This window comes from Strongylocentrotus purpuratus, unplaced genomic scaffold, assembly GCF_000002235.5.
Source record: "Strongylocentrotus purpuratus isolate Spur 01 unplaced genomic scaffold, Spur_5.0 spur5_scaffold_5, whole genome shotgun sequence".
NCBI classification, from domain to species: Eukaryota; Metazoa; Echinodermata; class Echinoidea; order Camarodonta; family Strongylocentrotidae; genus Strongylocentrotus; species Strongylocentrotus purpuratus.
Window position 1 is genome coordinate 13,587,499 of NW_022145611.1, and position 18,414 is coordinate 13,605,912.

The following is an 18,414-nucleotide window of genomic DNA, read 5'->3' on the forward strand; positions in this document are numbered from 1 at the left end:
GTTGCAGAAGGTTACAAACTCTGTACTTCAAAATTAAATAAATAGTGGAGAAAAGTAATAGCCTTTAAAAGGATTACGCCCCTCAAGATCTTGGTCACAATATGATGAATAACTACAAAACTTGACACAAATATCATATAATGAAAACACTTACTAGTTTTCATACAAATATCCATACTAATGCATTTGGGGGAAATGCACTCTGATTTTTGACATACCAGTACCTTTCAAACTCATTTAATACCTACATGGGCCTCTACTTTTCCTCTTTTTTCATGAAGATGTGAATGAACTGAAGTTATATAAAATGAAAGCATTGACCAGACCATCGTTGTCATCTACAAAATCATGCTGATCCTGTATACTTTTCTTCATTAACAGACAAACGTGTGCTCTATATGCTATAAGACAAGAAATGCTCTTAGAATTTGAAGTACAACTAACTTATCAGTAGCCTATAATTACAAAGTCCATTACGGCAACATTGTGGGGTTTTGTATGCATTCACATAAAAATAGGGAAAGTCTTTTTGAGGCTAAGACCACATTCAGGGAAGTATCTACTGCCAATTAATTTGTTTTTTCTTCCTCAAAGAAATGCATAATGAAGAGAGAAAGAGAGAGAGAGAGAGGAAGACAAACAGAAAAGAGAGTGAGAAACAATAAGACAGAAAGAGACAAACAGAATAGGTCGAAGTACACAAGAAAATTTGTTTAAATCTTTTGGCTGCAGAAATATTTGAGTCATTGAATGGGAATATTCTCACTGACATTTACACCCCCCCAAAAAAATTTTCCCAACTTTCAAAGGCTCATAACTTAGTTGTTTCGGAGATAGAAAATGACATACATGTACATCAAAGCCACATACACATAACAGTAGTGTATAACAGTAGTCATATAAACCAACCAAATGCAAAAACAAGATGAAAGAATGAAACAAATTGAAGACGTTGGAGCAAACCAACAGGCAATGAGAACACGAATCTTCTGGACATACAGTCACAGCAGCCATGCAGGCAAGGCAAGCAGGAAGCCCAGAGCCTGACAGAGGAGTAGTCTCGGATCTGCGCATCACAAAACAGGAGATATTTGTCATTTCCTAACGTTTCTGTCGGCATGGAATCATCATTTCGATATCCTCCTGCCAATGGGGCAAGGATATCCCCTCCCAGCATGCGGGAGCTAGCTAGGTCTTCTCTAGGTTTGCAGCTAGGCTCAGGGTCTAGCTTGTATCTACTGCATTGGAAAGTTCTTTCTTTCTACCTTTCCTATGATGTTTCAGTTCTAGTTAGCTCTATCCGGATTTTTTTTGTTTTGTCAAAGCGAGATTTCTTGCAGCAATATTTTTTGGCTATTTATCACAGCATTTGAAGAATAAGAATAAGAACAAATCAAAATACAACACAGCTTTCTTTCATAATCTTTCTAGAGCTATTAAATAATCATAAGTTTCTGTATATCTATTTCTATTTTATGTCATTTAATTCCACTCTAATATAGGCAGGCTAGGGATTGTCAGGGTAGAAAGACTTGCAAAATGACTCCAAGTACACTTTCTCAACATGCAAGAAATGTTGTCAAATCATAATAGTGAGTTTTTATGATTCTATCAAGCACTTCCACAGCCTTGTTCTGCTTAAACTGTACCTATATTGGGCAAGTATATTTATATTTACAAACAATGCAGTTTGATCATGACAAAAAAAGTGTTTGCCTTTTGGACAGAATCATCTGCTTTATTGTATGAGTAAGTGCATTTGGCAAAGATTAAGATGAACGGAGGTAAGTGAATATGGAAAACACTGTGTTATTGAATTTGCCTAGCTCATGATTATGACATTTATGACATCACAGTCACATTCAAGACATGATTATGACATCGTGATATCAAGATTACTAACAAGACAAGCAGTTTGCTCGCTAATTGCGAAAGAGAATTAACTCAAGGTACTGCATACCACTATGGATTCCCATTGTAAAATTTAACATATAAACAGTGTACATGAAATAGAGAAAATACATAGAATGTATTCTTTTCCTTGACCTTGAAATCTTTTTATATATAGATATATATGAGATTTTTTGTTCTTGTTTTCTTTCCTCTATTCGTCCACGCTCCATCTATTCTACCCTACCCTACAATAGTCTCCTGTCAACTCATTCACTTCCAGTAATTTACCTGCTTCAAGAATGAAATGAATTAGCATCATTGCATATAAAATAGGAAGTACAAAAAAGATAGTCAAAACAATAATGGTTTCAAACAAATCGTTTTGAGTACTTCGCTAGACAAAAGAGGGAAAAAGACATAAACCTTGTTCACTCATTCACTCACTCATTCATTTTATTATTTATTTATTTTCTTTTGGGGAGTGTTTGTTTTATTTGGATTTGACACTTTTGCTTTGTGATGTCTAGGTTCAAGCCCTCTACAACCCGAAACTATAAATGCACATAGGACAACAATCTGACTGCTATTACTTTCAATGTTATTACTCCAAACATAAACTGGATACAACGCCATTTAGCTTAACATTTGCATCCTTCCAGCTGGTGCAGTTTTCTTCCTCGTCTCGTCTCGTCGTTGATGTCAAGGCACAGTTTCTTTTTTGGCTCTGAACCGCTATCAGGATGTTAATACTTCATAGGATATCCACTCTACCCCCTGACTGGCAAAATAAATATCCGATTCTCACTAAGACGCCACTGCCTGTTTGTTTGCATGCAGGCATATCCAGAGTTGACATGGATGGCTATGGGTGCCGTTGCGTTCATGCCAGGTTTTCTTTCCACCCGATTTGTTTAGTCTCACTTAAAATCAATCAAATTGAGGATTGAGAAAACTGAGAGACTTCTGGGCCCTGTTTCATGAAACTTGTTATAAATAACAAATGATAAATTGCTTCAACAGTTCTGCTCTCAGCCATTCAAATGCCACTATTTTGGTAGCTTATATCTTGTTCTTGATATCAAGTTTTATGAAACAAGGCCCTGTTCTGAAAAAAGCAAAGGTACATATTTTTAAAAGTGAAAATTATCACAAGAATAAAAGATTTATCATCGCAAAATGCCTTTCTTCTGGTAATTTAACCAGAAACTTGAAATGGTTCAAAGGCGAATTCCAGAAGTGTTAGGTTTTAAACTCAGTGTTTACTTGATTAGATAATCATGAAACATAAGTGAAGATATTTGTCTTTTGAATGAGAAGATTTTCTTACAATGAGAGAATGTCTAACAATAGAGTTTTTCTTTTCAAATCTCTTACAAAGCATTATAGTCTAGATTAAATCAGAAAATGTCCTGATTGATCGAAGGGTAAAAAGGCGTATGGACGCACTCTCAAGAAAGGCCAGCATGATTCCAGCCATTTATTGACATTGACATTGCCCATTTCCATCCCATTAATGAACTCAAATACTTCCAGAGGGAGGTTGTAATAACTAACAGTGCATATCACCTTGCCCTCCGTCATTTAACCATGTTATTTTTAAACATGACTGCACTAACGCAGGTCTTTTTCAATGATGTGTTGACTTGTATCATAACACAGGACTCTAAAGTAAAAGTCTATAAAAACAACAACAAAAATTAACCTCACACTATTTTTCCTTCAGGAGACTGATTTTTGCCTTATGAGAATCCAATAGTATACATATTATATGGGTGATGAATATTATGCGATTAGTTAGTGGATTGTCTAACGCTGTATTTCTTAATGAACAAAGAAGGGAAACAAAAATAAGACTAGAGCACCTTCATCACTTTGCGAGAGGTTAATTTAAGATACATCAAGTAGGACCTTTCCGTATCTAATGTTTGTTAGGGAATAAAACGCAACTTTCCCCAGCCTTTAGCAGAATGTTGTTTTCATATAACCTGCTCCTTGCTGCACCTGTGCAATTACAAAAAAGGTAGAATGTGCACAGCTTTCTCTGCCCACTATCATCTCCTATAGAGAAACAGGACTCGTTCCTAAGAGGGAGAAAATGGGCTTTAAAAAAAAACCCTCTCTCATTCCTAAAGGGGTTTATGTGCCCCCTTCCTGCTCATTTGTACATGTACTTGTACTTAATCTATAAAGCACCTGCACAACACAGAAGGGTAGAATATTCACATCCTTCTCAAACCCTACCCTGCTCTTATCTCCTTAAAGAAACAAGTCTCCATCCTAAAACGAGGGGGAAATGGGCTTCAATAACTCCCCATTTTTTGGTAAAATAAATATATTTAAAGGGGATTTATGTGCCCTTTCCTCCTCAACAGTATACCTGCCCCAGGCTGCACCTGCACTACAAACAAAAAAGTATTAAGGATATGAATATCCTAAACCCTACCATCCTCTCTCATCTCCTCAGAGAAACAAGTCTCCTTCCTAAGAAGTGAGGCAAATAAATCCTTTTCTCCCACCTGCAAGGAGGGAGGGGGGTTGGGGTCATGTGCCCCTTCCTGCTTAGAGAAGTTACAGTCTCCTTCCTAAGAAGTGAGGCAAATAAATCCTTTTCTCCCACCTGCAGGGAGGGAGGGGGGGGGGGGTTGGGGTCATGTGCCCCTTCCTGCTTAGAGAAGTTACAGTCTCCTTCCTAAGAAGTGAGGCAAATAAATCCTTTTCTCCCACCTGCAGGGAGGGAGGGGGGTTGGGGTCATGTGCCCCTTCCTGCTTAGAGAAGTTACAGTCTCCTTCCTAAGAAGTGAGGCAAATAAATCCTTTTCTCCCACCTGCAGGGAGGGAGGGGGGGGGTTGGGGTCATGTGCCCCTTCCTGCTTAGAGAAGTTACAAACACCGCTCACCAAAATGAGGAGACATGGATCCAATTCCATGTTTCCTTGTTTGCAAAGTTATGAATGATCTTGATAAATAAGTAAGGATAGCAGCTGCTTTTGTAAAACCAGCCTGAGAAGCAACATACATTCTGAAAACCGACATAAATATGTGTAATAAAAGCTACAAAAAAACTGATGGATATCTAGGACTGAAATCAAAGCAACATAGTGGATTGGTATGGTACATATACTGCCCATTTGTCTATACACAGAGAAGAGTATAAGAAAGATATTACGGTACTTCATTGATATGAAATGGAAGAGATTTAAAGATTTTTTTGTAAAGGTAGCAAAAAAAGGTGTCAATATATGGAGTTTGTTTCACACGAAGATCATTCCATAGAGAAGCTACCACCCATAAATTGCAAAGGTATGTTATGTAATAAAGAGCATCTCTCTCCTGCCTGGCTTTGCATACATCTGGAAACTATAATAAATGAAAAAAAATAAACAGATAAATACAAATGAAATAAAATACAATAAAATAAAATATTGATTAAAAATAAAAGAACAAAATAAGAAAGAAAATAAAGTAAAATAGAAAAGGTGAATTAAAATCATCATAGATGTAACTGTATGGCAAGTGGAGTGAAAGAAAATAGGTGCTTGCATACTGTGATCTATTGTGTTACAAGATACAGAAAACGTGACAAACAATTTCATACTTTTTTGGCTCACACATGGTGTTTTTTCTTTAAAGGTTGTTTATTACGTCATGTGATAGAGAGGCGTTAGCAGGAAGAAGCCAAACAAGAAAAATGTGCATTTAGGATGTGGCAAGATTAAAAGAAGAAGAAAAAGAAAAAGAAAGGATTATAAGAGGAAATGACCTTCTCTTTAACAGATGCGGCACATTAAAGTTGCTTCTTGTATCCTTGTCTAAAAGCATTTGATGTGATCACCATTTTTAATTAAACGATATAGATTTTTAATAATGAATTGTCTGCAAAGATGTTAATAGCTTTTGTTCAAATTCAGACTAAAGCTTAATTCTTTGTATGTTAATATTGCATATTATGTAACAAACACACAGAGAGATATGCATTATTAAAAAAAATGCATGGTGTTAAATGGGTAGATTATTTTCTAATTAATAACTTTAATTATATATACAATGACTCAGCTGCTATGTTTATGTTTGTTTTCCTTGCTAAATTATTATTATGAGTAATTTCAAGATATTTTAACGGGATCACAGTTCCTTCCCAACAAGGCTAATATCTAAATTTAAATTGGTTTTCATTTACCTTTAAAGGTATTATTAAACTAAAATAAAATATAAATCCAAAAGATGATAGGAAGCAAGGGTACATGGTATTGACATTGGTAGGGAATTCTTTCCTTATCCATGATTTTAAAGGTTATTTCCTAACACAATAGAAATGTAATTGTCATTCCTAATAAGTGTTATTATCAATTTTCCTTCATTTATAAAAGGTCATGGTTTCTTAAAATTTCCAAGGATGCTGATTTTCCCACTTCCTGAGATATGGTAAATACACAATTCCAAGTACTGACATGAAAAGAAACAAAATTGGACTGTTAATACTATTTAAAATTTGATTGATTACAAAACCTCCGGTCAATGAACAAGATCATACAACAACGTTAAAAGGGAAGCATTTTTTTATGACTCCTTTAAATGAGTAATGCCATCCATTCATTTATAATTATGTGGTATCAAATTCATTTCCTCAAATACCACAATGATTCATTTCCTCATGTTTGTAACGGAATAAAAAACGAAGTCATGCTCAAAGAATGATTAAGTTTGTTGACTTGTTTCACTGTCAATCTTTACAGCACTGTTTTAAAAGCCAAGAGTTTTGTAAAGTGCTTTTTTTTTCCCCTTTCAAAATGTTCTACTACAATATTCAGTTTGCAAAGGTCTATTACTTGTTGCCATGTCAGTAAGCATTATGCAAATAATAATGTTCACGAAATTGAATGATATCCATTAAAATTCATTAATTTTATTGGAATGTCCTTTGTCACCAACAGATTAAGATAATTTTTCTACAAAGCATCTTATATGTCAGGTACATTTAGCATACAAGTCAGTCAGCCCTTCAGTCACTTAGAGGTCATGGTTTGGAGACTGCGTTTCTTGATGTATATTTACGGCCCAAGACAAAGAAATTATGATTTCCCTCATATTCAGACCCAATCCTTTCAAAACAGAACAGCCTTGTAACAAAGTCATATTCAATCTCTGGTTCAATCACTTGGCCGGATCTCTAAATATAGCATTCTCTGAGGAAATTTTCAATCATAATTTTATATTTTGAGATCAATTCCGGTGCGCAAAATCTCACCTGTGATTTATATTTAGCTCAGAAACACTTGTTAATCAAAAATCTTTGGAAAGTAGATTCATCTGCCAAGACAAAAGCCTTATATTATGGGGTCCTACCTTGAGCAAATCCATTGACAAAGTGATCAACTCTATCGAATGTATGATCATGGCAATGCAATATACAATTTTGTAGTTATTCACAAATCCTCCATTACTCCCTATAGCATATATGACAGCGTGATTTTAATACACTAAATAATAATCCAAGGACGTTTAAGGGTACCGTAACCTGATAAAATCATCACAAAAAACTAATGTAAGTCTTGCCAAATAATAAACCTTTCATTCGAATAGATATTTGCAACATTTAACAGAATAAATTTAAAAGGATAGGGATTGAAAGACAGATTTTAGAGCAGTCTAAATATATGTGTGCCTTGTATTTACAAAGAGATCACTGCATTTCCATAATATTTTGATACTCTGCCAAGTTATAAACATGATACATAAACCACTGTGTTTATTTGTGTATAAGCCTGAAAATACGATGCAATTACCCACTTCCATCAACTTGCTCAACACGTTGATGTATTGACGCAGAAGGTGGTTTGATATTTTGAAAGAACACAAGTAAATGGCACCAAATAAAACCCTAATTGGCTGACACAACATCCGATTTCTGAAAAATCGCCTACTAATTTCCCCACAGGCTTCTGCCCTTGGCCCTTAACTTTCATGTCCTAATGGGGAAACGTATTGACACATTAGACCTGTAAACACTCATTGGAGTTCATATAATGAATCAAGGGTGGTCTCAGGAGGGGAGGGGGTGAGGGGGGCGAGGTAGGATAGGTTAGGAGGTGTATATTCACACTTTATCATTTCAGTCCTACTGTACTACTTGCTCCCTCTATATAGAAAATAATGCCTAGTCGGTGACCAGTGGTCCCCCATGATCCTCTTTTTCTGATGTTAATTGAGAGCTGAGTTGAGACAGCCATTTGTAGGTGACCTCCCTGGGTGGTCTAATCCCTCCTAGCCAAACGTGTACAGATAGCCTTTAATGCAGATGCTCTAGAAAGGATACTAGGCACATGCTGTACTGCCAATTGTGATTTCTGTGTTGGGCAATATCCTACATTTGATCAGGGGGGTGTTTCACAAAACTTGTCATCAGTGACAAAAGACAGTTGTTGTTATAAGCTACCAGAATTCTTGCTTCTGATTGGTTAAAAGGCTTTGTGAAACAAGTTCCTGTATGTACTTATTTTGGCAGAGCATTTTTTGGCAAATGGCAGAAGCAAAAACTTCCGATCTCATATTCATATAAACGATTGTGACCATTCCTATATCATTTACACTGTAGCATGAAAGTAGAGGAAGTTATGTTTCAAATATTGTTAAGTTTGATGGGCAACTTTTGGCCTAGAAACCATTATTATGCAGACTGAAGGAAATAATAACCAGAAAATAATTGAATTCACATGACATTTCAGACACCTAGACATTGTGACATTTGGCTTAATATTAACCAGATACTACTACTATTATCAAAACTAAGATATAGACTAGAGCACATAGCCATCAGACGATTCATATGTCACACCAAGTACATCCTACACTGCATGTACTTCGACATTCTGCTCAATCACAACTGCATTGGAAGACTGATAGGTTATGAACTTCTCACTCCCTCAACCAAATTATAGCAATCTTGATTAAAAATCTTGCCCCTTCCTCTCCTTCCATCGCCCCCCTCCCCGACTTCCACCTTGAACTACGCCCTTGCCCCGATCCCACAGCCAATAAGAGAGGGTCCGTCTCTGCGGGATACTGCACTCACTGATGGATAGGTAACTCAACACCTGGCACGCCACGTAACCCTAAACGAAAAGGATCCAAGCTTGGTAACTCAACGCGCACTTCCCACTGGAGGAAAGCCAAAGCGCACCAAATTAGCGGTTCCCGTAACCTTGGTTTCCATCGCAAGACATCAGACTGGAGAACCGAAACTCTATCTTCTAGAACGCCGAGAGATTACATCCTAGATAGCACCGCTAGACATCCTCATAGAGTTTGCAATAAAATAAATGAAAAAGGTATGAAAAAGGGAACGGGCATGTGAATAACAATAAAAATAAACCAAAGGAAATGAAATAAATGCTTATCTCTCGGAGCTAAACTGCATCAAGCTATATTTTGCCTCAAAAATATCAAGGTGTATCCATGTCCTTCCTGTGATTAAGTGTATCTCTCTAGTGAATGGGGAGACAGACTGCAAGGTAGCAGTTGTGACCCACAGAACATTGACCTCGGCTCCAGATTATCTTTCGAAAAAAGGGTGCAAAAGTTTACATCAATGCGGTAGTGCTTTTTTCACTTTATCAATGTCTTAAAAACCTTACAACATCTAGCCATTAACTTCTTTGACAATGGATAAATTAAATGTTTATGATGTTCCTTGAAATTTCTGGACAACAGCTCATTTTCGAATAACGTATACCAGATTAGTAAAGATGTCTCTGACTATACATTTCATGCAAAAGTCTTCCCTGTATTCAGTAATACACCCGAGCTGTGAAGCATAGATCATTCAAATATTGCTAACTTCAAATTCTGTAACTCTATTCCATGATGATCAAGGGTTCATCTCTTGGAGATTTAAACTGTGAACCCTCATTGGTCAGTCTTACAGAATGATTGATTGATTGAAACTTGCATTCTATTTCCAGGTGCTTTGGATCTAGGTTTCACGCCTGCATTACATAAAATGAAAATTGAGCATTGACAAAAAAGGCAGAGTATTACAGGTGTAATATAAGAGCATCCTCGGAAGATGAATATTACAAAATACAGAGAGAGGATGACATCACAGTCTTGCTATCACACAAACTTCAAAAATGAAGCTTGGATGTATTTCCTTGATCATATTTCAAATGCCAGAGTTTCATAGGAGTTAATAAAAAGAAGAATCTAGGTTACACGCCTGCATCACATAAAAATGAAAATTAAGCATTGACAAAAAAGGCAGAGTATTACAGGTTTAATATAAGAGCATCCTCAGAACATGAATATTACAAAATATAGAGAGAGGATGACATCACAGTCTTGCTTTCACATAAACTTCAAAATGAAGCTTGGATGTATTTCCTTAATCATATTTCAAATGCCAGAGTTTCATAGAAGCTAATAAAAAGAGGAATCTAGGTTTCACGCCTGCATCACATAAAATGAAAATTGAGCATTGACAAAAAAGGCAGAGTATTACAGGTTCAATATAAGAGCATCCTCGGAAGATGAATATTACAAAATATAGAGAGAGGATGACATCACAGTCTTGCTATCACATATACTTAAAAAATGAAGCTTGGATGTATTTCCTTAATCATATTTCAAATGCCAGAGTATCATAGGAGCTGATAAAAAGAGGTTTCCTCGAAAGATAATCTAAAAGTGTATTTCCCTATTTCCACATATGGAGTGCGGTCATTAAAAGTATGTCATGGCCCGTCGCTGGTTTACGTCATAGTCATCAATCAAAGTATGATGAATTATCATCGTATCCTTGACAGCTAAAGATCTCATCTTCCTCTGACCTTCAACAATTTTTTCTTTCTAAAGATGTTCCCCCTGATTTCGATTTAGTTGTCTGTGATGTTCTCTACCCACTCTCTATCTATCTTATCCACATGAGATGAGAGAATGAGAAAAAGGAAGGAGGGAAGGGAGAGAGAGAGAGAGAGAGAGAGAGAGAGAGAGAGAGGGGAAGAAGGATGACATCACAGTTTTGTTAGCAACAAACAAACTCTTCATTTGACACATTGAAGTACGGAAATAGCCTTTCAACTTTCCTGAATTCAAAACACTAGGTATGGTGGCAAAATGTTGGATTTGTGACACTTGCTGCCACTATGTACCAAAGAAGATTTGGTGGGAATAATTTTCTCTAATGCATTTGTTCCCTTCATATCTTTTATCCAGCCAGATGTCAGTGAAACAATTTTAAGTCCTACTCTCTTACAGATTAAATCTATATTGCATATATTACACTTTGCTCCCTTTTTTTGTTTTATCTAGAAAAATAATATTGGGGGAAAATAATCAATTTCCTTTTCTGTGGCGAAACCTCAGATACCTTGCATGCAATACAACATAAGCAGAACTTTCTCCAAGCCTTTTGATCATTCCGTTCGGCTGAAATGTCATTTATGATTGAAGGGGAGATAAGAGCTAAATTCAGTTGCAGGGTTAAATATGGAACATTGGCATCACAGCATTGACAGGAATGAGAAGTGAATATAATGGTGTTTGATGAAACAGGAGGGCTGAAGCCTGGCTACTCCCCCCAAGAGAGGGGCAAAAAAAAAACATGGAGGAAATCATATTAAGATGAGGGAAATATGACAGGCAAACGCAGCAAGTATTAACTGAACACCATGCAATAAAGCCTAAGACACCTGACATAAAGTTCGTAGGAGGATGAATAAATTTGCTAAGTTTCATGTTATACATGTTTTGGGTAAGATTAAAATTCTAACTGCTTCTATAAGGAATATCTCAGTACAAATCAAAGTCAAAGGTCCTGCGTGATGTCATGGCAATTAGTAACTGATAATTTGCTTCTAAAAATGCTTCGCACCTGGGAATGAAGCCATTTCTTATAAGTGGATTAATGCCATGATTAAGACATCCTCAATTAAAAGCTTCCTCAGTGTGCCAGTTCCTTATTAAAGCCATTAAACCATAAAGCTGTAAGTCCCTGTACATGTATACTTGCTTGCTTTGGGAGTAGTCAGGTAACCATAACCATCAACATCTCTAGCATTTCATCTAGCTTAATGCTACATTGCCAAAATGTAACAAATTCAGAAGAAAACAAAGAAGAGTACACAAACATCACCTTCTTCCTATTGATTACAATACACTCCATTATCTCATATCTGTCCATAGTACTTTACATCCATTGTTGTAGGCAGATAATAGCCTAGGCCTAAGTTGGTGATTGTGAAAATGATGATGGAATGGGGTTGCTGCAGTAAAATATCTCACAGTTTAAATATTTTTAAAATACTCTATCTTATCATAGTTCTAGGGACTAGAGAGAGCGCTAGAGAGACAGTAAAGAAGCACTAGAGAGGCAAATATCATAAAATGTCCTTATATGGTAACTTGTTTCAATTTCCTAACAGATTTTTCCAACAATTCTCAACAGTGGGGGTATCTGCCCTCTACTTTTTAATCTCTACCATACTATCAACCACATTGCACCGTTTGCCTGAAGTAAATGAATGTGACTTTCATTTCAAAAGGATATCCATAGCTGCGATGGGGTGACGGCCTGGGCCTGCAGGAGCGGCGCTGACGGTCGTGACGGTGGAGGAACGAGGGTCGCTACTGCAACACACCTGAGTGACAGGGGTGACTCACTGGTGCTGAGGGAGGGGGAGAGGAAGACAAAACTCCCCTCTGATACTGGGCTAAGGTGATGACATGGGGCACCCTCCACACCGTCAGAGCTGCAAAGAGGAAATCAAAAAGGGGGGAAAAGGAAAGAAAAATTATTACTCTCACATCTGGTCTACCTGTGCTGCATCTATAAGGACATATTCTGCGAGGCTATTGCTTCTCTTTCTCTATTGCGTGCAATCTATAACATCTATGATTGTATCAGTTCTTGAAGGTAGTTCCAGCAATTTGCAAAGCTCAGCAATAGCCTTCAAATTTCTAAAAATGACCAATCATCAAAAATCGAAATACCTGAATTTCAGAAGGAGCGTATGATGACAAATAAATTTAATTTCATTTAATATTCATCATAAAGCAAACATGAATTCGTGTCCAGAATTGGGTCTTACATGACTGTATATTTTCATTGAATTCTTCTGAAATGGTCATTACTCCCTTTCATGGAATATAAACAAGCACATTGCAGTATGTGTCACTGAGCAGACTCCCATCATAAGATCTATATTTTTTAATCAAAAATGTATGTTGTCTTAAATCATCAGTCTCGGTTTTTCGTTGCTTTCCTAAAATGCCTCCAACTTTAATACATGATTTCATCGTGAGGAGCATTTATCACTGTATTTTCTTTCGCAGAGTTCTGCTCTAATCTTTTACATGGGGGTCTGGACAAAATATGGGGGTCCTTGTACATATGCCCTTGTTTACGTTATTGCAGGACCCAAGTGCAATTTGGATTACTTGTGTGTACCAAAACCGCCATTTTTTAAAACCCTGGCGATGGGATAGATTGTACTCTTTCAACTGCATAAACCAACAACTGTAGTTCTGTACCAAAAATCCTTTGATTTACAACCAAAATCATATCTCAATCCCACGAATGAGAAGTTTTCCCTACTGATACACAATAGTATCCACCACAAACACCTTGACAACCAAAGAATGCCTTTTTTTTTTCTTGGTCAGGATTTCTTTGTCTCCCCTGATCAACCTTGTCACTGTAAGCCAGGTCTTTGCCAAGAATTCGCAATGGCACGTCTGATCTCTACAGGGAGGGTCATGGCAGGAGGGGTAATCCTAGACCCTTGTTCTTTTTATCAATGATGATGATCCATCTATTCCATTCCAAGAACCCAGCAGGTAATTAAGTCAAGTTAAAAGTTTGTTGCTAGACGGATGAGTCAAGAATTCAAAGATGGATGAATCATATTCTTTGTTTAAGAGTGATTTCAGGCATGATTAGCAAGCAATAACCTATCTAAATGGAATTTCATAATTACATTGTGGGAAATATTAGGATTAAAAATATTCTCCCACTACATGTATCTAACATCAAAAGTTTAGAGTCTTATCGATGATGATCCGTTTATCATATTCCAAGAACCCAGCAGATAGTTTGTTGCTAGACGGGTGACTGGAAACTGCAAAACATCTAAAACCAGAAGGTTATACCTGTAAAAATATCTTTGTACCCTGAAGAAAGTAACAGTTCTTTCTAATTTAATGAGGCAACTTTGTAACATTTGCTCATCAAATTTTTGCACCCTGAGATATTCTAATTGTTTTAGCTAAGCCCTCAAAGTAAAGACGTCTAAAGTACTGTAAAAAGAGTAAAATTAAAATGGAGACACACTATAAGAACACAGCTGCGGTGGCAAGTTATACAGACACACTGATAAAACATCCCCATATATAGCGCTTGAGCCTATTGGCTCTAACCTTGGCTTTAACAATAGTTTGAAATCAGCATCCTGCTAATTCAGAAATAAATGATAAATCATTCAACAGTGCTACCGATTTATCACAAATTATTGGAAAAGATATTTATGATATAAAGATAAAGGAGGATATTTGAAAACTAATGAACACGTTTCCTCTATGTCTTCATCCATGACTAAACAGAACCGGAGAGCTACTTCCCATCCTGTATATCTGGCATTTAATGCAAGTGAAGGACATGAACAATGAATTGACAAGTCCCAGATCCAGGACAATTCTGTGGAAATGTGAAGGTTTTAGGATGTCTATCGTATCATTTTTCACTTCCATCACCACCAGTGTTTATAAATAATCCTCTTTGTTGGGATGAGCAGAGGGATTATACACCAGCTAGCGCTAGGATACAAAGGAGAAAAGGAGACGTCACGTCCTTGGACTTAAAGCAAGAGGAAACAATCAACTCCAAAGACCCTGTGAATCATTGTTTTCGTTCATCCCCGATATTCCCCCGTGCGCCTGAAAATAACCTTCATTAGGAGCGAGCCTAGCGCTGATCTGTTAAAGACGCTATTACTCATATAGCATATCTCCTGTATCCCCCCGTAGACCGTGGGGGATACTGTGAGATCATACACGTAATGGCTTCAGAGTAAATTAGCGCGGTGCGATTGGTGCGTTGCTGAAGGAGGTGCGCAATTAACAATGGGCATGCCCGCGCTATTCTCCACGGAGGATACGTAGCTCAACCGCTGGTCGTCCTCAAGGGGGAAGGGTTTAATTTGCTTCCCTCCTTATCTCACGATCATGTTCAACTTGTGAAAACAGGCAGTATTTACGGTCAATTAAACAATTAAACATAATAACAATGCAAACGGGTGCTCAGAATAAACATGGAAGGCATTTTTAAACTTTGGTTCAGGTTAGAGCCCCAGAAAGGAGTGCCATTTTGATGTAGCCTATTCAATAATATACATGCAGTAGCTCACTAAATTGAGTACAACCCTTAGATAACTGTGACTAATTCAAAGCAGCTGAAATACAATTAAAACTGTAGGTTTACACACAAAAAGTAGACAGTGTGAGAGCTGTATGTTGGCAAAACACATTCATTCCATGAAACTAAACAAAAGCTTTGAGGAAAAAACTGCAGTGAAATATGCACACCTTTCAGGGTGCACTCCCTTCTGTGCGCTGAAATGTACCACAATCTCAAGTTCCTCTTAAATATAGATTTCATTTTGAATATATATGTGCAACTCAAGTCATACATTCTATCTTAAAAAAATATACATATATAGCTTAAAGAAAACCTATCAAAAGAGCAATTTGGAAAAGTTATATTAACTAAGAATAGAATAATGTTCTTTTGTTTTATCAATCTACAATTTTTACATGATCCTCTAAAGCATAGGTTTATCAGATAGATATAGGAAGCATGCAGTTTTCCACATATCCATCTAAAGGAGTACAAATATTCTGATGAAATCATCAGTATTATCAAATCTTTTGGATGTGTACAAATAGTTCTTGTTCATAGTCTAACATGCAATAAAAAGTGTAGCTGCCACTAGATGGCAGTATTTCACACAAATTGTGAGCGGTTTGGCTTTTGTGCTCTCCTATAATCATGAAAAGAATTGCAGACCAATTGCTATGATTGTTCTGCTAATTGCAATTTTGTCAGTTAATCAGGCAATCACAACATGCAATTAACTGAAGTTAAAATGTAACACAGACCATTAATTTCTCTGTTATCAATGAATTATATAATTTGAAAAAGCTTTGACACAAAGAAGTATAATTTATCTTAACATGAGTGGTTTCTTGATAGTACCGATAGTCCGTCAAAATGCTGATTCTTTTCCCATAATCATAATTCTACAATAGAGGGCAGTATACATATTTGTCTTACCAGACACACCAGTCCCAAGGCATAAATAATCCAATCTCCAGCAAAGACGAAACATTGTAAGCGCAAAACCAACAAAACTGAACTGTGGTAAAAATACAAAATAAGATGCAAAGTGAAATTTGTGTTAACTTCTGTTGTCCAAGATATAAAACGAACACAAATGTGCCATATACAAATTGGTCTAAAGTTATTTTCTGAATCAACAAACAATTTCAGATGAGCAAAAATGATACTAAAACTAACTAACACATCAGTCAAGTTTGGTCATAAATCCAATAAACAATGAAACACAACACATCAGAGAAATTAGTAATTGTAATTGTTAAAATTAAGAAAACAGTATGATTTGATGAAGTGGGTTTTTTTCCTTACAAATGACAAGAAAGTGATTAAAATCATTGTTTTTTTTTAATAAAAATACAATACTACTCATTCAATTGATAAATTCAAAAATTAAATGATATATAAAATGGCTAAAAATCAAATCAAATCAAATCAAATAATCTTCAATATTACACATTCCCTAAAACAGAACTAAACTGCAGTCAAGAGTTAAAAATTAATGATAAAATACATAGAAAGCCAAAGTTTAAAACAAAGAAAACAAACGTTTAAATTTCACAAACAGCTCTGAAACAAGTATACTCACATTATGAAATATCGTGGGTCGGTGATCATGTTTATACCATGGCAAACGGAAGCAGATTCAAATTGTTCTTCCCTAAAAAAGGGAAAAAGAAATATGCATAAATAGTAATTACATAAATATATCTTCAACATCTTAATAGGGTTAAATGAGTCATGATATTCAATGATAGATACATAGGGTTAGGTACATAGACTGATAATTGCACAAATCAAACATGCAACATGCAAATACAAAAGGTTACCCGGTAGTAACTGTACGTCCGATTAAAAAAAAAGGTTTTAAAAGGTGCGCAAGACTTGAAAGAAAAAAGTCAGGAAGTGGCGGGGCTTCATCCCTATGCGTTCCCGAACAATCAGAAAAATTGCGGGGGGGGGGGGGCCATAATGGCCCCCCACCCCCCTCCCGGCCTCATTACTGTTAATGCTGGCTCTCGACAGATGGTAAATACTTTCTGATTTGGTTTTGTTTTTTTACTATCATCTTCATCTCCTTATTATGCATACGTCTATTATTTTGGTGAAAATAAAACAAGTAAATACATTTCAATCATTCTTACCCAAAATTATACAAGAGAAGCTCATCAGATGTTGAAGAAAGACCAACTGAAATCTGTTGAAAGGAAAAATAAAAACCATTGACATATATTACAGAGTTCATAGTTCACACATGATTGCTTTTTTGTTTTGTTTTCTTCTTCAAATTCCACTACTTTTCAATAATTGATATACAGCTGGAAATGAGTGAGGTAAATAAATCGGCTGCAGTCCCTTTATTTTGAGCAACAAAATAAAAATGTCATTCTTGATAGAAAATTTCTCTTCCCTTTTCCCAAAAGGCAAGCAGGACTTTGAGATGTATATTCAGTGAAGAGGTAGAAGGCAGAAATTATCATGAAACTTTTGAAATCCCTTTTTATGTTACGATTCCAGACCCAACTGTAACCAGGATTAAAATGGCACACTAATATAATTTTTTCTCCAAGAGAGTCACAGTATTTTTGTAAGGTGTGTGGTGGTCCTACGACATCCATTCACAAACTATCACCATGTAGCCCCTAGTTTAGGATTTAAACTCCTAGATCCCCATCTGCTAAGGATAGAGAATTACAGCTTCTTCACTAACCGAGGGATGAACCAACTTGAACTTGAACAAGAAATTCCTGACATCCATAGCGCACTTTGAGAGCTCCACCACCGTACTAGAACACTGAACAAATAGAGAGGTGTACAAAGAGAAAAAGAGAAGGAGAGAGAAAATGAGGGATATGTTAAAGAGCTGAATGAACTAGAATATGACTCCATGTACAAATTTTTCAAAACATATCTTGGTTTAACCTGCTTTTAATATAGCTTTGAGGAAATCGCATGTCCATTGAAAAGAAGGGATTCCTGTTCATTGGCACTGTAATTATGAGCCTTCATCTCAGCATAATAAACACCCTTATGTGAACCTTCCAGAGGCAAGCATGTATCAAAGTCATTGCCAAACAATGGTTTACTCAGAAGAATTTGAGAACAGCAATTGTTTAGGAAGGGGGGACCTCCAAAAGATG

The 18,414-nt window shown here is 36.4% G+C and overlaps 1 protein-coding gene across 1 annotated transcript in view; it reads right to left on the bottom strand.

Annotated features, from left to right (window-relative positions):
- Positions 1-18,414, bottom strand: part of LOC763563 — a 58,105-nt gene that overhangs the window by 29,495 nt on the left and 10,196 nt on the right. The window contains exons 6-9 of the mRNA XM_030999061.1: positions 17,985-18,068; positions 17,419-17,471; positions 16,863-16,934; positions 12,434-12,635 (exon numbers count right to left, since the gene is read on the bottom strand). Of these exons, the coding sequence (XP_030854921.1) occupies positions 12,434-12,635; positions 16,863-16,934; positions 17,419-17,471; positions 17,985-18,068 (411 nt within the window). The remainder of the gene's footprint in view (positions 1-12,433; positions 12,636-16,862; positions 16,935-17,418; positions 17,472-17,984; positions 18,069-18,414) is intronic.